The sequence below is a fragment of the Peromyscus maniculatus genome, chromosome 8 (assembly GCF_049852395.1).
Source record: "Peromyscus maniculatus bairdii isolate BWxNUB_F1_BW_parent chromosome 8, HU_Pman_BW_mat_3.1, whole genome shotgun sequence".
Lineage (NCBI taxonomy): Eukaryota > Metazoa > Chordata > Mammalia > Rodentia > Cricetidae > Peromyscus > Peromyscus maniculatus.
Window position 1 is genome coordinate 18,851,388 of NC_134859.1, and position 24,984 is coordinate 18,876,371.

Here is a 24,984-nt window from a genome sequence, read left to right on the forward strand (position 1 = left end):
GACTGAAAAGACCTTATTAAGGATCCAGAGGAGGCATCCCATGATTTGTGCACCCCAGAAGTCCACATCTGTGAAGTCCATATCCCTAAACTCGGAAAACTGTGGCCTGTCACAGCAGATCAACAAGCAGAATGGAAAGGATGAAATCCAATAGCTTTCCCCAGGAAAACTTCAGACTCTCTCCAGCTAGGGCAGTGGATAGTGGATACCTCCAGAGGCCACACTGCTTTCAGACAGGCTGGATCCCTAGTCTGTGGTTTCCCAGAAAGTATATAAAATATGTACCTTGGGGGTTAAAAATGGCCCACAGAACCCAGGGCTGCCTGACTACATCTGTGAACGAGGTTCTGGTGCACCTTTGCTGGATAGCTCATCACGGACACCAGAAGGCAGGAATCACAGCTGGCGTATGCAGCAAGGGGGAAGTGGCACTATCAGAACATGAAAGCCAGGAGTGAGGCATCCTCAGGCTGCCTCTCCTAAAAAAGGTCAAGTTTGTTGCTTTCAATGACTAAGACTGATCAGTTTAAATTCTGAAGCCCATCCTGTGCCAAAGCTTTATCTTAGTCAGAACAAACAGTGAAATAGCTCAGTGCCTTAAACACATCAAGAAACTGATAATGACATATAAGCATTTATGAATTGGCCATATGAAACACACAGCACACTGTGTAGAGACAAGCAGGTATATATCCACAGTACAGCACACAGAATCATGCATTTAGCTATGACTTCCTCCCACTTGTCTCTTCCTATAAGACGCTTTTCTTTTCTTTTTTTTTTGTTTTGTTTTGAAACAGGGTTTCTCTGTGTAGTTTGGTGCAGCTTCTGGATTTCTCTCTGTAGACCAGGCTGGCCTTGAACTTACAGAGATCTGCCTGGCTCTGCCTCCCAAGAGTGCTGGGATTAAAGGCGTGCGCCACGACCGCCCGACTGACATTTTTATTTTTAGTTATACACTAATACTCTGTATGTGCCTATATACATTAGTATTGTGTATATGCCTATATAAAGTACATTAAAGGTCTACAAGTGGCCATCAGTCTGCTTCAGGCTGTGATCATGTCCACAGTAAATGAAAGTTACCCAGGAAAGATCAGGGTATGGTATTCAGCCTTGTTAGACACCTCCAAATTAAATATCTACATGGCCAGTGTACAACAAAACCAGACCTCAGTAGTTTTCAAAGACAGTGGATGACTATTCCATGATATGCATCCTGAGACATGCAATCTGTGCTAGAAAATAATCACTGTACATAAGCTGAGGCAGGGAATTTATTCCAAGTATTTGTTTTCTTTTTTTTAAATATATAATTTATTTTTATTTTATGTTCACTGGTGCTTTGATTGCATGTATATCTGTGTGAGGGTGTCAGAAGCCCTGGAACTGGAGTTACAGACAGGTGTGAGCTGCTGTATGGGTGCTGGGAATTGAACCCGGGTCCTTTGGAAGAGCAGCCAGTGCTCTGAGTCATCTCTCCAGCCTCAGGCATTTATTGTCACACCTTTCCTTTCTCATAGTATAACTTTCCCATATATATATATATTTGTTTTTTGGTTTTTCGAGACAGGGTTTCTCTATGTAGCTTTGTGCCTTTCCTGGAACTCGCTTTGGAGACCAGGCTGGCCTCGAACTCACAGAGATCCGCCTGCTTCTGCCTCCTGAGTGCTGGGATTAAAGGCGTGCGCCACCACTGCCCGGCAACTTTCCCATATTTTATTTTACCCTTTAAATGAAAATCTGTCAAAAACTCTAAGAATTTCTGAGTTCTCTCAAATGGAGAATGTATTTGTAGATACCCTTACTGGTTTCTTTTTTTAAAGATAGGGAGTCCTCTCTCTCTCTCTCTCTCTCTCTCCATCACAGACTGGCCGGGAGTTCACTACATACTCCAGGCTAGCTTCAATCTTATAGTAATCTTTCTACTTCAACCTTCTAAGTCTGGATGATTAGAACAAGCCAGCATATCTAGATCATTGTAACTTCTTTCATAAAATTTAACTGTACTTCGTTGATAGTTTTGGTGTTTATTAATACTTTTGAGCAGTATTTAGCACCTACAGAACTTTGAATCAGAGTACTCTGAACACTTTAAAATAAATGAAAATGATAAAGTAACAGCCTAGAGGCTCCTGACACCACTGATACCAGGAGCCAGGCTAGCCTGCAGCACCAAATGGTGTGCCAGATCCCATATCCATATCCTTAGGCACTAGGCACACATGTGATTCACACACAAATATGCAAGTAAAATACTCATACATATAAAATAAATCTAAAAAAAATCTTTTTTTTTTTTTAAAAGAAGGCATTAAAAAGGCTGAAGGCTCTAGGTAGAATGCATGTCACCTTTGACACTTCAGAAAGTGGACGCCTTACCTTTTGATGAGTTTGATAGATTTGAAAGCTTCATCCATGTCCCCAATAGTGACAAAGAAGCTGAAGTTGAGAATGGCATCCCGAGTTGGCTTGTCACAGTCCTCCAGACCCACAAAGTCTTGTAGGGGTCTCTTGGCTACCATCTGAGGGATGTGGTAGTGCCCAGAATCCACCCTGTCTTCTTTCTCCACTTCTCCAGGCTGGAGGACAAAGGCCCCATATACTCGTCAGGTAACATGTAAAGGCAATGCCTGCACTCAGTCTCACTTCCTCTAAATTCAAACAACCACTGGGAAGTTTATATGCAGGGAGGCATAGGTATATAGCCACAGGCCAAATGGTTCCCACAGGTCCTGAAAACCTTTAATGTCACTGGAATTGATCAAAGCTTTGGGTCCTTGTTTAGGACAACAGGTAAACAAAGGCTGTCCAGGTACAAACTTGTTTTGGCAGCCTTTAATTCAGTATGTCAGAGTCTCTCATTAAAAATGGCCTTTCTGGGGGGTTGGGGATTTAACTCAGTGGTAGAGCACTTGCCTAGCAAGCACAAGGCCCTGGGTTCGGTCCTCAGCTCCAGAAAAAAAAAAAATGGCCTTTCTGTTACCCTCTCTCTGTGTTCATCATGAAGACGTTTTACCAGTTTTAAGTCAAGTCAGACACACATGTATCTCTTAAAATTAAACTGGAGGTACTAAGGAGCCCACTGCCCCTGCCATGGATCTTCTAATGCTCTCAGCCTATGTATTTGTGCTTAGACCCTTCTTCCCAGGACTGAACTCCCTTCTCTCTGCAGACAATTTGTACAATGTTATGTACACATACTTTCTAGCACATATTTGCCCCCATGACTATCCAAGTGGTGGCTTCAACTGCTCCTCCCTAGATCAGCTGTCATGAACAATTCAGCCTCACTGTTCTTTCTGAGCCCACCTGGCAGGCTCAGTGAGGAAACCCCACGGAGGAATCTACACTTGACCTGGACTCTGAAAATCTGGTGAAATATATCATGCTGCATTGTAGCTGGAAAGTCTTTTGAGGCACAGCATAGGACATAAACAAAAGTTCTGTTACAGGTAGCTTGAGTTTAGGTCCATAATTAGGATATATATATGTGTGTGTATATGTATATACACATATATATATACACACATATATATACATATACACACATACACACATATATCCTATAACCTAATGATATATATATATTATATATAATAACCTAATGATACATACATATATAAAATACACACACACACACACATAATTAGGCAATACCAACTAGGTGACAGAAGAGTTTGGCTAATTGTGCACCTAGCTGGACATTGTCCTTCACATTGGTAACATCATCATCCTTGGTGTGGTTCTATTGAATACAGTTTATTATGTGAGCACCCTGGGGAGCCCCAGAATACCCTGTTCCCTGCTTATTTGCCATGGCTCTTTATTTTAGATCCTTGTTATTGATCTCTGAGGCAAGAACTGTTGTCTGTTGCCACACTGCCCTGAACACATCTGAACTTGTTTCATCTTGGGAGCTAAACAGGGCTTGGACCTCATTTGTATTTGGACTGAAGGCAGAGACTGTTTATCCTATGTCATAGTAGACTGGAACAGCCTGCCAGTCACATGGTAAAGGTGATGGGAACTATGAGTATTGGACTTTCTCAGACCATCCTGGGATGTGTGAGCACTGAAAACCTGGGGGAAAGGAGACTGAAGCCCTGCATGTCAGCAAACAAAACAAGAGCTGCCTTTAAAGGAACATAATGCCTTCTGGCTATTCCCTGGTAGCACTTTTCAAGTTAAACTAATGATATTCCTTATATTGCAAACATAGGTCAACCAAGCATTTCCTCTATCTGGAGATCACATGAAATGGCTGCACATGCCACAGGTACACATCAGACCAAGAGCCAATGGGCTCCTGTCAAATTTCACTTGGCTTCATGGGCAAACAAAAAGTCCTAGCCTCCAGAAAAGTTTCCTCTGAAGGTGAACAAGGTAGGCAGGAAGTGTTGGCACACACACAATACAGCAACAAGATACGGTTCTCAGGGACACGACAAAAACAAGGCGACAAGCCATAAGCAGGGGCTTCATACTTACGACTGCATCATAGATGCCTCTTCTGTGGAATAACAACTACGAGTGTAGGCACAGACAGATGAGAAAAAAAGAAAACATGCATGAATGTGTGGAAGAAACAAAAATCCAGAATATAAAATTAATGTGGAAAACTCAACAGGAAGAATTTAAAAGAGCTTTCCAAACTTTCTGTTTTCAAATCAAAGGGAAATTCCACCCAAGAACACAAAACAAGAATGGAAAATGACAGAAAAGTATCAGACTGGTGGTGGAATTCTATTTTAAAATAAAGCCATTAAGGACAGCTGTCCTGACAGAGAAAGGACTCCCAGAACTTAGCTGATCACATAAATACTTTCTTAGCTTTCACGAACATCAATTCCATTTTTAAGGCACACGGAGTGTAACATACAAACTGTTCATACACCAACTTCTAGTGGCTGTGCAGTACTGCTGTATATGGTAACTTGGAAAACTAGAACCAACTGTCCTGGGTTCATTTTTATTTAAAATGTATGTATCATTATATATGTATGCTGCAGATCTTAAATCTAGAAGCCCCCCCCAATACTGATCACAATGGTCACAAATCAAGTGGCAGTATCCCCTGCCACCCTATTCTCTACACCAATTCCTTTTAAAGTAAATCACAGCTCTGAAAGAGCTGAGTGTGGCTTCTGTGCTTGTGCCTGTCTAGCAGTCCACATGGCACAGTTTCATTAGCTTATTGGTTATGTGGAGGGGCCCGAATAGCAGATACTGGCTATTACTCTGTCTCCCTGTGGCCTATCCTACTACTTACTTTTGGCTACAAAAGTAACAACAGCCTAAGTCAGGCATGGTTGGACACACCTGTAATCCTAGCAATCTCAGCACTCAAGAGGCCGAGACAGAAGGACTAATGTGAGTTCAAGGCCACCCTAGGCTACGTAATTAAAATTTTGCAAGAAAGAAAGAAAAAGAGAGAAGGGGTCGGGTTAGAGAAATGGTTCTTGCAGAGAACCACAGTTCAGTTCCCATCACGCAGGGAGCTCACAACGACCTGTATTCCTCCGGCCTCCTCAGGCACCTGCACTCATATGCACATACCCACATGTAGATGCACACACGTAAAACTAAAAATATGTTTTTAAAGATCGGAAGGTTAGTTTCAGACAATAAGAACTGCACTGGGCTCATTTTAAAGACTGATTTTATGCCGGGCGGTGGTGGTGCATGCCTTTAGTCCCAGTACTCGGGAGGCAGAGGCGGGCAGATCTTTGTGAGTTCGAGGCCAGCCTGGTCTACAGAGTGAAATCCAAGAAAGGCGCAAAGCTACACAGAGAAACCCTGTCTTGAAAAACCAAAATAATAATAATAATAATAATAATACTGATTTTACATCACTCAGGTAACAGGTAAAGCTGACACCAGTGGTCCCCTCCCTACCCTTTTGGTGTCCAGTACAAGGGCAGTGACAGGGAGGTTGTCTACAGTTTTCCAGGAGGTGTGGGTCCAGTAAGATGGCAGCTTCCTTAGATCAGGGATCAAAGCCATGGCAGAGTTCAGTGACTGTGGAGCTCACTGACAGCTCCAGCCCCTGCCGCCAGGCTTCGACCCCACAAGCCCACTGGGCTCCTGTGTGGAAAAAGTCCCTCAGGTATAGTTGCTCTGTGTGGAAGAACATCTGCCTAGCATGTGTGAGGTCTTGAGTTTGACCCCAGCACTGAAAAAAAGAAAAAAGAAAAGAAAACAGGAAAAAGCAGTGGCAGTCTCCACAGTCACCACAGCCAGCGCCTCTCAGGTGACAATGGAGCCCAAAGTGAAGGAGCAGTTGTTGGATCCCAAAGTGAAGGAGGAACAGGGAATAACTGTGCAGGTATTAGGGATTCCCACCTTTTTTGTGAAGTAATAATGAGGCACTTCCATTCCCAGGAGATTCTGGTAGGTAGGAGGCCGGGGGAAGCAGTCATGGAGCAAGAAGCCATGCTCTTCAGAAGCGAAGAATGACAGAATCAAAACATCTTCCTGGAAGACACAACAATGTTGTTTGGTTTCAAATTTAGTAATATAAATTTCTATTTCTTCTCAATTTCTTTTTAGGGTGCACAGTCACAGTGCCATTTCTGCCAGGGCTTCCCAAGCTTCTTATCGGCCGGCCGCCTTTGAAGAATGAAGGCATCTTCCATATGACTTCACTTCACCTGTCTGGGACCAACAGATCCCATCTGAATTCAGGGGGGAAACTCAGGAGTGCCTGTGTTTTAAAAATTCTCCCTTTGGGTTTCTTTGCTCTGATTTAAAAATCACCAATGAGCCAGGTTAAGCCCAACACCTGGGAGGCAGAGGCAGTTGAATCTCTTTGAGTTAGAGGCCAGCCTGGTCTGCATAGTGAGCTGTAGGCTAGCTAGAACTACATAGTGAGGCCCTGCCTCAAACCAAAACCAAAACCAAACAATGGCAATGTTGACAAAAAACAAAACAAACAAAGAAAAACAACCACAAAAGTAACACCTCTCTTCTCTGCTCTTAAGGAATAGAGAAGGCACAAGAGACAGACCAAATATTATGTTGCCTCTGTCTCATGTGAGCAGAATAAGCCACAACAAATGCCAGAACCACCTTCCTGTCTGCAACTGCTTCTTTTTTTTTTTTTTTTTTTTTTTTTTTGGTTTTTCGAGGCAGGGTTTCTCTGCGTAGCTTTGCGCCTTTCCTGGAGCTCACTTGGTAGCCCAGGCTGGCCTCGAACTCACAGAGATCCACCTGGCTCTGCCTCCCGAGTGCTGGGATTAAAGGCGTGCGCCACCACCGCCCGGCTCTGCAACTGCTTCTTAAAAACAAAAAGAGGATGCAGGATTTTTCCTTACTACTGTGGTGTGAACTCTCAGAACTGCACACACCATCAACTACTGTGGTGTGAACTCTCAGAACTGCACACACCATCATCACAAAAAGAACCACTTGATCACATGACCTAACCTCCCCATAGTCACGCCTCTTACTAGCTATCTTTGCTGTGTCCATTATTTCCTAGGGTTGTCACACTGCCCATCTGGAAAATTCCTCTGGCAATGTTTCCTTCTTTCCAGTGATACAGAAGCCACTTCAATCTATTCTATCATTCTGGCATCTGAGTATCAAGGACAGGATTTGCTCCTGGTATTCTCAGGGTACCGATTTCAGATGGTCTCAGGGGCAGACTCTCATCTGTGAGAATGCCTCCAGCATGAAGATGAACCCTGAAACTACAGAATGGGCTTCCCTGTGCCCTGTGTGTGTACTTGGGAGTTGTGCATACAAACTGCTCTGAGGAAGGTGGGTTACAGTGGCACACAGGTTGCTGACACATCTGACATCTTGCAAAGTATCAGAGTCCCAGTTCCAGTGTGGGTGCTGTTCTGGAGCCAAGAGCACATCTGCATGGAGCCTGAGCCCCACAGAGGTGGAGGCATGGGGAGGGCAGAGACAGTGATTGGAGATAGCTGATGAGGAGTAGATGAGGATTACAGCTCTACCTCAGGTCCAATCTCAGCTCTGTCCACAGAGAAGAATAACTTGGGGCAGTTGAGAAAATCAAGAAATTAAAATTTGGGGTTAGGCTGGACAAAAAGGTTGGGCAGAACTAGACAGGAAGGGTAGGGCAGATTAAATGGAGAATGCCATCCAACAGACACACCTCACTGCAGGTTTCTTGTGTGGTTCAAGATGGGTCTGTCGGCAGGGTGGTGGTGGTGGTGGTGGTGGTGGTGGTGGTGGTGGTGGTGGTGATCGTGGTGCACACCTTTAATTCCAGCACTCAGGAGGCAGAGGCAGGCTGATCTCTGTGAGTTCGAGGCCAGCCTGGTCTACAGAGCTAGTTTCAGGACACCCAGGACTACACAGAAAAACCCTGCCTTGAAGCCCTCGTCCCCCAAACGATGGCTCTGTCCACCACTGACTTATGGAAATGATCTTGATGACACAGTGACACTTAATAAGCGGGAGGGATGATACAGATATTCTACTTCCCATGAGTGGATTTTCCTAGTAACTCTCTCCTAAGTTATGCCATGAAGACACTATCTGGCAAATGGTTAATATATATGTCTAAACATGTAACATAGCAAACAATAGGTACCTTGTGGCATGTGTCCTCCACGTGGGGCTGCTTGTCTACAGCCTGTGGCTGGGCACCAGGTGCTTCCTGCAAGGCCTCACACACGAAGAGCCGGGGCTCACTCTGATCCCAGAAATGGTTCACAGGAACGTAACTCTCTAGTCTTTCATGCATAAAGATGTGGGTCCTAAAACAGAAGGGAAGGCCCATGCCCAACTCGGAGAAGAACATTGCTTTTAGTGCTACTCACACCACTCATAATCATCTCAGGCAATGCCAGCAGGTGACAGTGTTGCCAAGTTCATGGCTCCTGGAGCATCTTTGGGCCGCTCAATGTCACACATCCTATCAGAACACACTCTTGCAGACTTTGGGGAATTGGGAGAAAGGGCCTGGGAAGTCTGGCTTGGAGACACAGGGAATGATGCTTGGATCTGGAGGTCCTGCAGAGGCCCTAACATTCCCTAGGAGGTATTCAGAAGAAAGCCAGTGTGACACTGTCTAATTTTACCCTTGTCCTTCCCATCTATAAGATACCATGATTCATGGGCCCAAAGCTTGAAGAAGTTCTATAGGGAGATCAATGAACTAGGTGGCAAAGGATGGAGATCATAAGATAAAGAGGGGAAGCCGGGCGGGCGGTGGTGACGCACGCCTTTAATCCCAGCACTCAGGAGGCAGAGGCAGGTGGATCTCTGTGAGTTCGAAGCCAACCTGATCTACTAAGTGAGTTCATGACAGGCTCCAAAAGCTACAAAGAGAAACCATCTTGAAAAACCAAAAAGATAAAGAGGGGAACTGACTGTAGAAAGGAAAGGTTAGCTCCAAAGATTTACACCCGGTCGCAGAGAACCCAGGAACACTGGGATTGGGATGAAGCTGTATCATTCTGAGGGGCCAGAAGTTCAAGGGCCCATATTCTGAGGCAGGGGGTCAGTGGTACAGTTGGGGGGAACGAGAAGAAGGGGTTGTTGAAGTAAGGCATCAACAGAGATGAAAAGTAGACCAAGCAGATTAAAGGAGGCTCCAGAGAAGGCTCTAAGGAGGCAGGCAGGACTCAGGGAGAGGGGCAGGAAGAATTTAGGGGAGACTGTGCAGGAAGAGCTGAGTCGGAAGGAGGTACCTGGTAGAACTAGCAAACGACAGACTGGGGTTGGGGTGTAGCTCAGTGGTAGCACACACCAGGTTCTGGGATCCGTCCTTAGCATCACAATCAATCAAACATCAAAACTAGCAAAAACAGCAGAACAGTACAAAGGATGACAGAAAAAACAAGCCACTGAATGTAACCCTGTTGCCAGTTCCTCTGTTCTACAGAGGCCACCGAGGTGAGCCTGGAGGCTTCCATCCCATGCTTTCTGTTCTGCACTTACTTCACTGCAGACACACCTAGCATCGTTCCCAAACTATCTGCTTTCCTGACTCAAGTCATGTGGAATTAAATATAGATGTAGCGAGGTATTGTAAGTGTGTCAAGTCCCAAGAGCACAGTTTCTATGGCAAGAACTGTATCCATGTGTTACATCAGTCCTTCCCCAACAGAAAGACACTTATTTCTTATTTTTTCTAGAAGCACAGTCTCTACAAAGACAAGCACTTTTTTTTCCTGTCGGAGCTGCCAATAAGCCTGAGGCCACTCTGTTCTGGGACATTTCTAGAGATGTTTTGGAGAGCTCCTCCAAATTTTGAGTTTCTCCTAAGTCAGTTCCATGATCTCAACCCTGAAGCAGAGACCAAGAACTTCGTCTACTCCGATTGCTTACGTTGGGTTTGACTATTGGTTTTATTACTTGTAGCTTCTGTGAGGCTCTGGAGTTCAAATATAACTTAGTAAGTTGGGCAGTGGCAAATACCATTTTCCACAAAATCCTCGTGGCTATGATCTTACTCATTGGCCTCTGGCTCGTTAAAGGGCAGTGTCTGCATCTGTCCAATCTGTCCAGTCTTGAAGTTGAAGACATTCACTGTGTCCATCTCAACATCATAGATGTAGATTTTTGAATCAGGGCTATTGTCAACCTAGGAAAGAGAAGACTTAGTAATGTTCAGGGACTGGAGAGTGTTTTAGGGCCTGTGCCCATGGGAAAATACACCTGTCACCAGCCTCCTTGGCTTCCAGCAAATGGCACACCACCAGAATAATAATTTAATTCTTTATTAAGCCCGCTGAGATAGTTTTTTAGTTACTACTTTGTAATTTCAGATAACTTAGAACAAAGTCTAAAAAGTTATAGATGTTCTCAGTTTTGACTAGAGATTTAAAAAAAAAAAAGAAAGAAAGAAAAAAGAAAAACAGGGTCTCACTATGTAGCCTTGGATGATTTGGACCAGATTGACCTTGAACTCACAGAGTTCACTCACATTTTCTCCATTGGTCTGTTGATGGTCACGTAGTGACTGTCCATATTTTGCCCTTGTGAATGGAGCTTCTGTGGATTTAGAATGGAGGCTCCTCCTTGCTGTGAGCAGCAGGCAATTCATGTGTCAGCTGCCAAATGGAAATGATCATCGCCCCCATCGTTGGGACCTTTGTTTCATCTGTATTCAGTTGTATGAATGTTAGTTTTGCCTTAAATCCAGAGTCCTTTGGAGTCCTTAGTTAGTCTACCTCAGCTAAAAAAAAAATGTCTCCAGGCTGAGCACGGTGGTGCATGCCTTAAATTCCAGCACTCAGGAGGTAGATAGAGGCAGGCAGATCTCTGTGAGTTTTAGGCCAGCCTGGTCTACAGAGGGAGTTCTAGGACAGCCAGGGCGACACAGAGAAACCATGTCTTGAACCCCCCCAACCTTACCCCCCTCACCCCCCCCCCCCGAAAAGAAAAGGGCCACACGTTATATGACATTTTGTCCAGAACACGAAAATCCAGAGAGAGTAAGCAGGCCTGTGGTTGCCAGGAGCTAAGATGGGAATGGGCATGGCAGTTAATGGGTGTGACATTAATGAATGAATGTCTGGAAGCAGACAGAGGCTGCAGCTGTGCTATACTGCAAATGTACCAAGTGTCACTGGATGGTTCACTTCAAATGGTTAATTTTACGGTATATGACTCTTATCTCACATTTTTAGAGAACCTATTTTAAGATAAAGGAAAGTCAGCATCCCCAAATGGCACTTGAGCCTATAACTGCTCAGTAACGTCCTGAAGCAGAGGAAGGAGGTGGGAACACACTGGCCCATGCCCCATTTGGCAGCATAAGCAGTGAAACATGCCCACATGAGGGTTCTTTCTATGCCATCTCTGAAATCTGCATCTGGACCTTGGCCCTCAGAAGAGAATGCTCAGTAAGTGGCTTTCGACACAAAAGAAAACAAGTAGCTCTTGGGTTATACCTTGGGTTCAGACTTAGCTGCTCTGGGCTTTCTGGGTTCAGAAGCTGCAGAGCATCACTGATGATCCTTGCTGCCTTACCTCATGACGGCACACAAAGAATTCTTTCTTTCTTTCTTCTTTTTTTTTGAGCTGAGGATTGAACCCAGGGCCTTGCAGGGCCTTGCACTTGCTAGGCAAGTGCTCTACCACTGAGCTAAATCCCCAACCCAAAAGATTTCTTAAAAAAAGAATCCCTGTGCATGCAGAATTTGCCTGCATGTATGTATGTGTAGCACATGTGTGCCTGGTGCCCACAGAGGTCAGAAGAGGCGGTCAGATCCTCTGGAATTTGAGTTAAGAATGTGTGAACCACCAGGTGGGTGCTGGAACAGCACCGAGGTCCTCTGCAAGAGCAACAAGTGCTCGTAACCTCTGAGTCATCTCTCCAGTCTCTACACCTAAGCATTTCTGAGGGTCAGGCATGGTCTCTTCTCACAGGTTCAAATGCTCCCTACCTAGATCCAGAGAACTCTCTACTGCTTGCTGGCTCATGCAGCTGCCTGCCTCACACAGCTGCCACTTTGTGTCCTTATTTCCTTTCCTATTAATCTCATTGTGGGGCTCTCCCATTCTTCCTTCTCTTGTTCCAAACAAGCTGCCATGAGGGTCAGGATCCTGAGCTGCAGCACTTACTGGGCTGGTGCATTTTAAGACTGGGTCAGGGGGACTTGCAAAACACAACTCATAATGATGTTACCACTATAATCTCATTTCTCGTTTCCTTCTTTTGAATACTTGCAGAGGAAGAATCTCATGTACATGTATATACAAAAGAAGCTGAGGAAAGGGAAGAGCTGTGCTCAATCCCCCATTCCTCACCTCCTCCTCTGTGTCCACCTGCCTTTGTGTTCTGTTAATTCAGTGTCTTCCTCAGAGCGTCTGCCAATGGGCACAAAGGCAGCCGGTTCCTCAAGCCCACAAAGCAATGAAGAGGAAACACATATCCAGAAGGAAACTTTATTCTCGTAGGCACGAGAATCATAGAGTGTGAGTCCCTTTAAAAGGCAAGATGAGATTTCGCAGAAACTTCAGACGAAAGAAGATGCTACAGGCTTAACAGCGGTAGAAGAAACTGTCACCCTTCTTGTGACAGAGTTTGGCTGGGGGACGAAGAGGACAAGCAAGAAAAGGATGAAGGCTCTCTGAGGAGGACACCACAGTTTCTGATGAGAACCAAGAGAGGCAGGAAAAGATGGAAAGTGCATGCAGGTGAGCACTGGCCAGCTGTGGTGGTGCACATCTGTGATCCCAGCACTCGGGAGGCAGAGGCAGGCACATCTCTGAGTTCAAGGCCAGCCTGGGCTACAGAGTGAGTTCCAGGATGGCCAAGGCTACACAGAGAAACCCTGTCTCGAAACAACAACAAAACAAAAAACAAACAACAAACAAACAGAAGACAGAGTGTGTCTCAGGAGAGCAGATCCTACATCTCGAGTGGGCAACACAATAGAGCCAACCCCATTGGTGGAGGCGTGGGTGAGCCAGCCCTGAAGTTGTGAGCATCTGTCATGCGGTGTGGCATGGGCAGGGGAGAGATGCCACACATACACCCCACACCCTCCTGCCTATCAATGTCTGAGGCGGGTGGAGAGCTGGCCCTGGCCCTCACCAGCGCACTCAAGAGAGTGGCCCCTATGCCACACCTGGACATCAAGTAGAGCCGACCTTGAAGATGCAGGTGTTGGCATCTGACCCTGAGGACATGAAAGAAGAACTGGCCCCACCCCTTACTTACTGCTCCAAGGGGTGAACTTGCCAGGAAAATGTAGGAGAGCTCACCTTGGTAGTGAGGACAAGGGAGAGTTGGCGGACTGACCAACCCTGCAAATACCCAGGCCCAGAACCAGGGCCCAACATCCATCCTATCTGTAACCTGCTGGAGCAAGTGAAGGAACTAGTCCTGCAGACCCAAAGCCAAAGGATCCACAACACAGGGCAACAGCAGGATATCCAAGAGGAGTCCCAGTGAGGGCCCAGCATAGACAGTGTAGCAGAAACCAGAGGCCTTGAACCAGACCAATGACTCCCTGCAATGAACACTTGCAAGTAAAGATATATGGATAAAAGAGTTTACCGTGTGACTCACTGTGTTGCCCTACAGTTTCCATGATTAAATTGATTTTTTCCTTCTCTCTTTTTTCTTTTTTCTCTTAAATTTTATTTTATTTGGGGGGGAGGGTTTGCAAGGGCAGAGGGTGGATACGAAGGGATAGGAAATGAATGGGATGGAGATGCATGATGTGAAAGACACAAAGAATAAATAACAACAACAAAAAACAAAACAAAAGGGAGTGTGTGCTAAGATGGAAGCAGGCAGGAGAGAGCCGATGGATGGAGGGGCTAGACAGAGGGCAAGACATAAAGCCCAAAAGATCTATTGAGGAGAGTATATCCAGCCAGAGCTGATGGCTATGGGCCGTCAGAAGCCACAGGCATGGCCCCTTTCCAAGGAGGTCCTTCATATGGACCAGCCGAAGGCCAGCAGGGATGTCGGCCTTACCTTGCTAAGGAGGATGCTGATCTTGTTCCCACTGGCATTGCATCTCAGAGAAGTGATGCTCCCCACATCAGGGATCATCTGAGCCAGGTTCTTGCAGCTGCAGTGCACTTTTGCTTCCCTGTGGGGATAGGAGAGGAAAGGATGACGTCAGCATCAGCAGTGGTCCCTGTGATCACAGAAATTCATTTCTCTGACTGCTGAGACCTTGGTCTAGGGGTGTTCTGTTCAGCTCATTGCTTCTCACCTTACGCACTGAACCCCTAGCACAGGGAAAAGGTTAATTTATAGAACCAATATACAGTCTTTTTTAAATTAGAAAAAAAAAAAGTGTCACATGAGATAAGAACCTAAGATTTTTGACACTGTTCCAATTTTCTGCCTACTAAATTGTCTCATACTACTTCTGTTTGGATGAAAACTGTACCTTCTGGAAAGATCAAAACTTTTAAAGTGAGCTAAATCTGTCCCTGCAACCAGGAAAGTCCCACAGATGTCTAGGAAGCAGGGGCTCCCCTCGGTCTCCGAGAACAGCAGAAGTTGTTTGACAGTTCCCTGGGGAAAGAAGAACAAGTTTAGCTGTACACTTCTACGGTGCCCCATTTCCCTCCTAAACAATATTCATCTCCTGCACCCCCCTCATTCACCCAGTAAGTGATTACTAATGGGCCAGCATGCATCTAAACTACAGTTGGTTCCAGAGGAAGAGAGGCTACTGTCTCATACAGTCTGGTGCCACATGCCTCAGGTCAAGGATCAAAGGTACAAAGGGCACTCAGATGAGAAGTGCTCTACAGTCACACACAGGATGACAGAATATAGCAAGGTGACCTCTGTCCCTGTGCGTAAGAGCTCCTAAGATACTTCTCATGTTGTCAATGTTAAGTGCATGGTCATCTGGGTGGTAAGAGGAGGAACAGTGCTCTCTTGGGACGTCTGTCACATTCTGGACATACACCATTTGTGGAAGGCAATTCACAGAGCTTCACACTTATAACACACTCATGCTTTCTATAGCTCACATTTCAGCAAACTACTTAAGGAACTAATGTCTATTTTGGGGGCAGTGTTTAAAATGAGGTGAACCAGGAGGAAGGCAGCTATCAGGGGAAACCGGAACAGGAGGTGACACACACTGAACAAGTGTCTCTGTGCCTACGATCCTTAAGTCTGGTATGACTGCAAGAGTGAGCAATGGGGCCGGGTGGCAGTGGCACGTCTTTAATCCCAGCACTTGGGAGGCCAGTCCAGGCGGATCTCTGTGAGTTCGAGGCCAGCCTGGTCTACAGAGTGAGATCCAGAACAGGCACCAAAAAACTACACAGAGAAACCCTGCCTTGAAAAAAGCAAAAAACAAAACAAAAACAAAACAAAAAAAGAGTGAGCAACGGAGAAAGCTGTATGCTTTGAGGGTGGGCAGGTGGAGCAGAGGCCATATGTGCATTGCTGCAGGAAAGGAGGCAGTACTCTCCAGTTCAAGTTTACCCACACCTGTTCCGCTTCCATAGTTTCCACTTCTCAGGTTCCACAACAAATCCAGCCTGTATTCAAAAAGAGGAAGTACCCTACTTCTTTCTCCTCTGTGAGAGTCCACTACCTCTCACAACTCACTGTCTGAACCAGGCCCTCAGAGCCTCTTCTCCCAGGATTCCATCGTCCTTCACCAACTCCCAGTCTTTTCACCATGCAAGCACAGAAGTTTCTATTCTAATGAAAACCAACACAAAACCAGGAAGAGGCAACCCCAAATCTACCCTACTCCTGCTGACGTCAACAGCAGCCCACCAACCTCCTGCCTCACTTCCACTCTACCCAGGGCTCTGGCTTCAGTCTTGACCATGTACGGCCCATACCTTGACCCTCTCTAAAGGTAATGGTGCAGGAAAATGGCAAGGAAGTGTCTGAAGACACCTTATCATTGAGCCAGACCCTAACAGAGCCACACATCTGCCTCCTGATGAGAGACACAGGCGGGAATGTGAGAGACCACTAGCATTTCCTCACTGACCACAACCAACACACATGTCTTCTGTAACATAAAAATGGCAGACAGGCTGGAGGTGTGGCTTAGTGTATGGTGTGTGCATGAGGTATGGGTTCTATCCAAACACTGTACTAAAAAACAAAAACCAAAAGGAGGAGGAGGAGGGAGAAGAGGAGGAGGAGGAGGAGGAGGAGGAGGAGGAGGAGGAGGAGGAGGAGGAAGACCCAACTCCACGCCAGTTGTTGCTCCTATAGACAGGCTCCTTAGTTCTGTTTCTAATTTCCTGCAAAGCCCAACATCTGCAGGTCTTTATTTACTGTGATACAGCTTCCCTCACTCTGCCAAGAAGAACAGTGCCTTTCTCTACTTTCTCTCCTCTCTGTCCACAAAGGACACCCCACTCACAACTGCTGAAGTCAGAGCGCAAACCTTAAGGAACAAGAGACAGCACAGGAAGGGAGGGGACTCTCTGCTCTGGGTGTCGCTGCCCAGTAGGCCCTGCCCTCCTGCCCTCGGCCTCTCTGTTCTCTCGGCCTACAGGCTGTAGAAAACCACAGCCTCACAAGTTCTATGCCAGCGCCCATGACTTCTTCCCAGGAGGGTGTAGGGCCACATGGCGCTTCCCCTCACATCTGCACCATTCAGTCTCACACCAGCGGTTCCTCCTGTCCCTTCTCGATTCAGTCTTCTCTCTGGCTGCCTGTGACCTAGAAGTAACCACCTTATGGCTGGGGCCTGGATGAGCAGCATGTGAGGTACAAGACCATGGATGCGGCAATTCCAGTGAGGCAAACTGGGTTCCTAGAAGCAACTCAGAGTCCCATATAAAAACCACACCCCAGCTGGGAAAGGCTCGGCTGGTAAAGTACTTGCATCATGAACACGAGGATCTGAATCTGGAGCCTGAAACCCACATAAAGCTAGGCATACTGACATGCCCCTGAATTCCAGTGGTGGTAGATGGGAGGCTGAGACAGGCAGATACTTGGGAGCTTGTGGGCCCGCTAGCCTAACATATGTGGTGAAGTTCCAGGTCAATGAGCCACCCTGTCTTACATAAAAAGTTGAAGGAGCCAGAGGATGAATACCTGATAGTGTCTTCTGACCCCATGTACACTATGTATGTGTGCACATACATAATCTTTCTTTCCATTACCCTTTCTCTCTCCTTCCCACCCACCCGATGCACACATACTCAATTGATAGATTAAAAACCAGAGACAGGCTCTCAATCCTGTCATAGAATGTTGCTTTACACAATGGGTTGAACAACTGCCTCCCAAAAGATCCCTTTTCTTGAAACTCTACTGTAAAAGAGTTTTTGCAGATGTAAGTGAATCAAGGATTTGTTTATTTTTATGGTTCTGGGGGTGAACCTCAGGGTTCTGCCCAATCTAGACACTCCACTAATCCACACTCTTAGTACAAAGACTTTTAGATGAAATCACTCAGTGAGTCCTAAAACCAGTGACAAGTGACTGTTTTCTATGCTCTGAATGGAACCCAGGGCCTCCACACTAAGCATACAGCCCACCACTGAACTGTACACCCTAGTGAAAGTGTTTGTTTTAAAGGTTTATTTACTTTTTGTGTATGCATATTTTAATCACATGTATGTCTGCATACTACATACGTGCCTGGTGCCCTTGGAGCTCAGAAGAGAGTATCAGATGCTCTGGTACTGGAACTAGGGATGGTTGTAAGCCACCATGTGGGTGCTAGGAATAGAACCCAGGCATCAGTAAGACTGAGTTCTTTTAGCTGCTGAGCCATCTTTCCAGCTTCTGAAAGTGTTTTTATCAGACATGAAGAGAAGATACAGCTACAGAGAGCGGCCATGTGAAGAACAGAGCACAGGAAAACCTCTGTAAGCCAAGGGCACCGGGACTGACAGCACCACTGGCTCCTAGGAACTGAGAGAGGCGGAACAGATCCCCTGGTAAAACTTTCTGAAGGAACTTGCCCCGACCAATCTAGGTTCAGGACTTGATTTCCAGAACTGTAAGAGAATAAACTTCTCTTGCCTTGAGCCAGTAGTTTGTGAGAATTCGTTGTAGTGGCCAGAGCAAGTTAGTATCATGTCAGTCCTGGGTTCTAGCAAGTGGGATGCAGACAGGGAAGATAAGGTGACATAGATGCTGTGCCAGAGGCCTGTCTCCATGCAAGGCCAGCACTGCTCCCATCTTGGCCTCACCCTCACTCTCATTTAGGGGGATGGCTCATCCAGAACGATCATCTAAGTTGATAGTACAAAGCCTTCAGAAGGTTTTTATTATTATTATTATTTTTTTATTTTATTTTACAATACCATTCAGTTCTACATATCAGCCACGGGTTCCCCTATTCTCCCCTCTCCCACCCCTCCCCTTACCCCCAGCCTACCCCCCATTCCCACCTCCTCCAGGACAAGTCCTCCCCCAAGGACTGCGATCAACATGGCAGACTCAGTCCAGGCAGGTCCAGTCCCTTCCTTCCAGACTGAGCCAAGTATCCCTGCATAAGCTCCAGTTTCAAACAGCCAACTCATGCAATGAGCACAGGACTTGGTCCCACTGCCTAGATGCCTCCCAAACAGATCAAGCCAATCAACTGTCTCACCTATTCAGAGGGCCTGATCCAGCTGGGGGCCCCTCCGCCTTTGGTTCATAGTTCATGTGTTTCCATTCATTTGGCTATTTTTTTTTTCAATAATTGAGTAAAACCGAAATTTATTATAAGCCACAATCGTCCTAGGGACCTCCATGCTATATATATAGCCTCCATGGTTCTATGGGTTGTGGTCTGATTGTTCTTTATTTTATATCTAGAATCCACTTATGAGTGAGTACATACCATGACTGTCTTTCTGGGTTTGGGTTACCTCACTCAGGCTGATTTTTTCTAGTTCCATCCATTTGCCTGCAAATTTCATGCTTTCATTGTTTTTCTCCGCTGAGTAGTACTCCATTGTGTATATGTACCACATTTTTTTTCATCCATTCTTCCGTTGACGGGCATCTAGGATGTTTCCAGGTTCTGACTATTACAAATAGTGCTGCTATGAACATAGCTGAGCATGTATCTTTATGGTATGAATCGGCATTCCTTGGGTATATGCTCAAGAGTGGGATGGCTGGGTTGTGAGGTAGTTCGATTCCTAATTTTCTGAGAAACCGCCATACTGATTTCCACAGTGGTTGTACAAGTTTACATTCCCACCAACAGTGGAGGAGTGTTCCCTTTGTTCCACATCCTCTCCAACCTTAACTGTCATTGGTGTTTTTGATCGTAGCCATTCCTTCAGAAGGTTTTTAAACCAACAAGCATTTCCTCCCATTTTATAGCCCAGCATAGTCAAAGTCCAGGGAAATGAACTTTTCCCCTGAGAAACGAACGCTCTAACCCTGCCTCTCTATTTCAGAGGTCACAGCATGGATGGGGAGGCTACACCAGAATCCATTTCCAGTGAGCCACCTGATTGGAAAATAGGACTTAGGAACAGGAGACAGCGTTTTTCAACTTACCTGTAACTTTATTATCACAGTCACTGTCCATCGTTCCTTACCTGCCAGGTCCGTACTTGAATTCGGTTTGGCTCCACTGTATAAATGCTTTCCTCATGCATTGCTAACACTGACGTTTCACACAGGAATGTCCCTGAAATGACAGATGAACATCAAAACAGCATCAGCATGGTAGAAGTGCCTTGTGTAGAATCCCTAGTCAGCTTGGTCCTCATGGTAGCTCTACGAGAATATCTTAGCTCCATGAATCTTGTAGATGAGCAGAACAAGATTCCAGAATAAAAAAGGAAAACAAAAACAAAACAAAACACAAAAATAGCACAAACACTAAAAATACAAAACTAAGAAACATGAAAACACAATAAAAAAAGAAGAGACACAAAGGAACATCTGCTCTGAACACAGGGAGTGATATAGGCTCCTGGGGCCCCAGGCCTGAACTGAGGGATTCGACATGCCCACCCACCCTGCTCACCAGCCTTATCTAGCCTCCCCCTGGTTGAAGGTGCTCCCGACAGCACAACATCTAGGGCAGCATGACTGACTAAGCACCGGTCCATGTCATGAGGAACTTTGGAGGCTCCGTGTCTGCCAAAGGTGCTGAAGAGCGTATTAGTCAAGGAAGTGACAACATACTTGAAACGGAAGACGTCTCAGCACCTGCTGTCCTAATCATTATTGAGATAAGAGCGCTCATCCTTGATTCTTGGGACTCACAGGGAAGGGGAGCGGTGGTGTGTGAATTATTGTACAGTACAAGCAATATGACAATTTTATCTATCAGAGAACGTCAGACTACAATGTGGAATGCACAGAGGTTCTTGTGCTCATAGATAAGCACTAGGGGAACCAAGCACATTAAACATACAGGGTTGTCTCTGCATACAGAGGTGCAGAGGGTAAGGTCAAGGGGAGAGATATATAACTAACTTGTCTTCTACCCACAAGGCTAGGAGCAGTGGGGAGGTCCACAGAGTTTTCCTAGTGAACTCTGCACTTGCTTTATGCAACAGGGCTGCTTAAGGGGATGACTTGACCATGTGCATGGTTACCAGGTGTGTGGAAAGGTCTGCATTGGGGCTGTACGGTGTACTTTGATCTAGCAAGGGGGAGGTCTTTTGCTCTGCCCCTTGGCATTGTTATAAAAAGTCCTTTTGAAGAGACAGAAGGGGCCGTTGGGTATTGACCTAGGTCCTCCTGAAGCTATCCTGTGGTTTCTGTCTCATTTCTGCTATTTGTCTATCTACACATTCCTTATTCCTTTCTCCTCCTCATAGGAACCCTGTAAGAGGTGGGAGCTGGCCTCTCACAGAACAGATGTGGTTAATAGCCTAGTGACCTTTGCACTATCTGTGTAGCCTAGACCACACTGGATCTTCCCCAGACACTTATTGTGGGCTTGTCAATCTAGAGAACATATCTTTACGGAAGAGTATAGAACATATCTTTATCAAAGAGGTCACATATATTTTATAAAGAGTTTCTTTTCTTTGGTTTTTTGAGACAGGGTTTCTCTGTGTAGCCTTTGCTACCCTGGAACTCATGCTGTACACCAGGCTGGCCTCGAACTAACAGAGATCCGCCAGTCTCTGCCTCTTGAGTGTTGTAGTTTCAATGTAGTCATGTCTTAAGCTTTATTGTGCACATGGGAGTGAATTAATTATAACCAGAAAAATTCTCATGAAATTGTGCTATGCTTAAATATGCCTAAAATAAACTACTTGAGGTCGGATTCTCGAAGTTTGAACCAACACCTGTCAGAGTCGTGTTGACCTGAACTACCTTCTTGTCTCCTGTGTATTGTTACTCTGCTGGTGGCATAAAGTGTTAAGGCAGATAAAAAGGGAGTGGAAAAGAAATGAGGAAGTGAAGTGATGACCAGTGGACAGCAGCATGGTCAGCTTCCTAAGAGTTAAGAGGTCTCAGAGGTGCAGAGGGTAAGGTCAAGAAGGCTTTACCACAAGTTAGAGGAGAAGAGAGTCACATCCCAAAGGCTCGGGAATTCAGGAGGCTGTAAGACAGTGTCAGAAGGTCTGTGCCCGACCTTGCTTTGTCAAGACTACTATATAGGACACCAGATGCTAAAGCCTCAGAGGGGAGGTTATTCTGGACTGTCCAGACAGGCCCAAAACATAGTTACAGGTGTCCTTGTGAGGAGGGATTGATGACAGGGTCAATGTGGCAACACAACCAAAGATGAGCTCTGTGACCATAAACCAAAGACTACAGTAGCCAGAAGCTAGAAGAATCAAAGAATGGACTTTGATTCTTTGATCCTCAAGAGGATATGGCCCTGTTTGCTGGATTTTGTTTTTCTGGCCTTTGAACCATAGAGAATAAATTCCTGTGATTTTAAACCATCATAGTGCTATAGCAGCACTATCAAACTCATATATGAATGTGGAGGGCAGAGGTAGCCAAATTAAACAGAGAAAGCTGGAGAAACTGGTGCAATGCAGAGCTCAGCTCTGAGACTGATTGATTGTGTGAAGATTCACCCGTGGCTCATAGCTATGGCTGGCTTACAGTCAATTTTACAGGACACTTGTGCAATAGCTCCCTTCCTTAGAAGGAACCAAATTGCTTATGTTCCTGCAGCCTTGTTAGCAGTTCTGGACCCCAGAGGATTTGCTGGTGCAGAGCCTCATTATACTGCTGAAATACCTTGACCACTTCACAGGATGCAGTCCAGGAAGCCCTGGCTCTAGGAATTCAGGCACAGGAATGAGAGCTGGCGTGAGGGTCTTGCTAGCTCTGTGCTAATCCCCCTATTCTTCATTAGAAGGTGAAGCAATTCTAACCTGCATTCCTTAAGGTAGATCCTGAAGGTTCAAAGACTGCCACCTGTTTTCCATTCCAGACAGCCACAGCATCCTAGAATGAACATGGATGTCCAAGCAGAGATAAGGAAGAGTAAAGTGCAGACCACAGACCCACTACATGTTCCCGAAGCCTGCTCTCTTCCTTCATCGCTGAGTGTTACCATGCCATCAGCCCAGCTTCAGCTCACTGAGTGGTCCATGGAAGCACATTAGACCTAAAATGACTGTGGGATTTTAGTATTTTTTTTTTCTAAGTATGACACACATGGACATCCAGGATGGCTTAAGCCATCACCAAGTCCCCTTTCTGTCCTGAATTACCCTAATGACCCAGCAGGCAGTGCTTTTGGCTACATTCAAGACCCTTGTCTAATACCCACAGCCCACTCTTGGTAGTTACCTTGGTAGCGAATACTCCAGTGATGTGCATATCAGTATGCAGACTGTGTGTGCTCCCCGTGGACAGGAAAGACACATTGACTAAGCTTGGGGAGATCTGCACAGCAGCTACTTGCTGGTGAAAGTGCGATGACATGGCTTGCTCACTGAGGATGGACACAGAGTTGACGCTGCTCACTGCCAGAAGGTTCTTCCTGGAGCCCCACTTCAGTACCATGTGGGGAGAATCAAATGCATAAACAGGAGAGACCGTCAGGAAGCATATAAACACTCCCGATGAGAGTCTATAAGCTGCTTCTTGTTATGTAAAAACAACTTAAAAACTTTAAAAAAGGTAAAATTTGTACTCTGTAGAAACATTTTAAAATACTGATCGACTTGAGCTATGAACTGGCAGGCAGACACCTGTAAGGCTGTTCTACCCAGGGTCTGCTCTAACTGCAGGGCATCTGCTAGGAATTTGCCATGAGATGTCAGGGAACGAAAGCACAAAGACTGGGTTTTATATGCTTCTATTTGTTTAGTTTTTATTCTTTTTTTTAATTAAATTTATTTATTTTACATCCTGACAGAAGTTTCCCATCCCTCCTCTCTTCTGCCCCCTCCACCTCAATCCACACCTCCTCCAGGAGACAAGGTTTTAAAGTTAAAGACAGGGCTCTCTTCACAGCACCTGCTGTCTTGAACTCCCAGAGACCCACCTGCCTCTGCCTCCTGAGTGCTGGGATTAAAGGTGTGCACCACTATGCCTGGCTAGTTGCTTCATTTTTTTATGAAATGTCCAGAGCAGACACATCCAGAGTCACAAAGTGTATTACTGGCTGTGGAGGGCTGGGAAAAGGAGAAGTGGAGGAGGGTGTGCATCTCATTTAGAGCAACTAAAATGTTTTAATGTTTGTTGTGAAGAAAAAAAATATTGTGGTGAAGGCTGGCAAAACTCAGTGAATATACTAAAAACCACTGGATATGTAACTTGTGTATTAATGAAGCTGTTTTAAACATAGTTACATATGAATATATATAGGTAGAGACAGAGAACTTAGTATATAGATTGACAGAAATTAATATACATCCACAATTCCTTATCTGCAATACTGAAACTCAAAAGACATTTCAAATCTATTCTCTTCTTCTTCCTCCTCCTCCTCTTTGGTTTTTGGGGACAGGGTTTCTGTGTGCAGCCCTGGCTGTCCTGGAACTCAGACCTGCCTCTGCCTCCCCTGAGTTCTGGGATTAAAGGTGTGCACCACCACCGCCCGGTTCTCTTTTCGTTTCTTAAAAGACAGGCTCTCTCATTATGTTGCCCAGGCTTTCCTCAAACTTGTGAGTTCACTGATTGTCCTGCCTCAGCCTTCCAAGTAGCTGGGACTATAGGCATGCATCACCATACCTGACAAATACTCCCCTGCCCAGAGTTTTCTCTGCGTAGACCAGGCTGGCCTCAAACTCTGAGATCTGCCCGCCTCTGCCTCACAAGTGTTGGGATTAAAGGCGTGTGCTACCACCCCCATACAACTCAGGCTAGGCTCATGCCTCAGGTTCCTAAGTATTGGGATTACACATCTATATAATTTCTTGTTAGTATTATTTTTCTGGTGCTAAATTGAATAACTGATTAAAAAAAGGATTAATTTTTTTTTTTTTTTTTTTGGTTTTTTCAAGACAGGGTTTCTCTGTGTAGCTTTGCGCCTTTCCTGGAACTCACTTGGTAGCCCAGGCTGGCCTCGAACTCACAAAGATCCGCCTGCCTCTGCCTCCCGAGTGCTGGGATTAAAGGCGTGCGCCACCACTGCCCGGCAAGGATTAATTTTTTTAAACAAGTTGATTATGTTCTCTGGTACAGCAGACAATGAGTGCACCAAA

The 24,984-nt window shown here is 45.6% G+C and overlaps 1 protein-coding gene across 5 annotated transcripts in view; it reads right to left on the reverse strand.

Annotated features, from left to right (window-relative positions):
- Ift140 (intraflagellar transport 140) overlaps positions 1 to 24,984 on the reverse strand; it is an 88,449-nt gene that overhangs the window by 45,069 nt on the left and 18,396 nt on the right. For all 5 annotated transcript variants that reach the window (XM_042283805.2, XM_006971662.4, XM_042283806.2 and 2 more), the window contains 9 exons: positions 23,123 to 23,326; positions 22,702 to 22,774; positions 19,942 to 20,033; positions 14,841 to 14,968; positions 14,417 to 14,534; positions 10,434 to 10,564; positions 8,567 to 8,732; positions 6,346 to 6,477; positions 2,383 to 2,582 (listed from right to left, as the gene is read on the reverse strand). In XM_042283805.2, the coding sequence (XP_042139739.1) occupies positions 2,383 to 2,582; positions 6,346 to 6,477; positions 8,567 to 8,732; positions 10,434 to 10,564; positions 14,417 to 14,534; positions 14,841 to 14,968; positions 19,942 to 20,033; positions 22,702 to 22,774; positions 23,123 to 23,326 (1,244 nt within the window). The remainder of the gene's footprint in view (positions 1 to 2,382; positions 2,583 to 6,345; positions 6,478 to 8,566; positions 8,733 to 10,433; positions 10,565 to 14,416; positions 14,535 to 14,840; positions 14,969 to 19,941; positions 20,034 to 22,701; positions 22,775 to 23,122; positions 23,327 to 24,984) is intronic.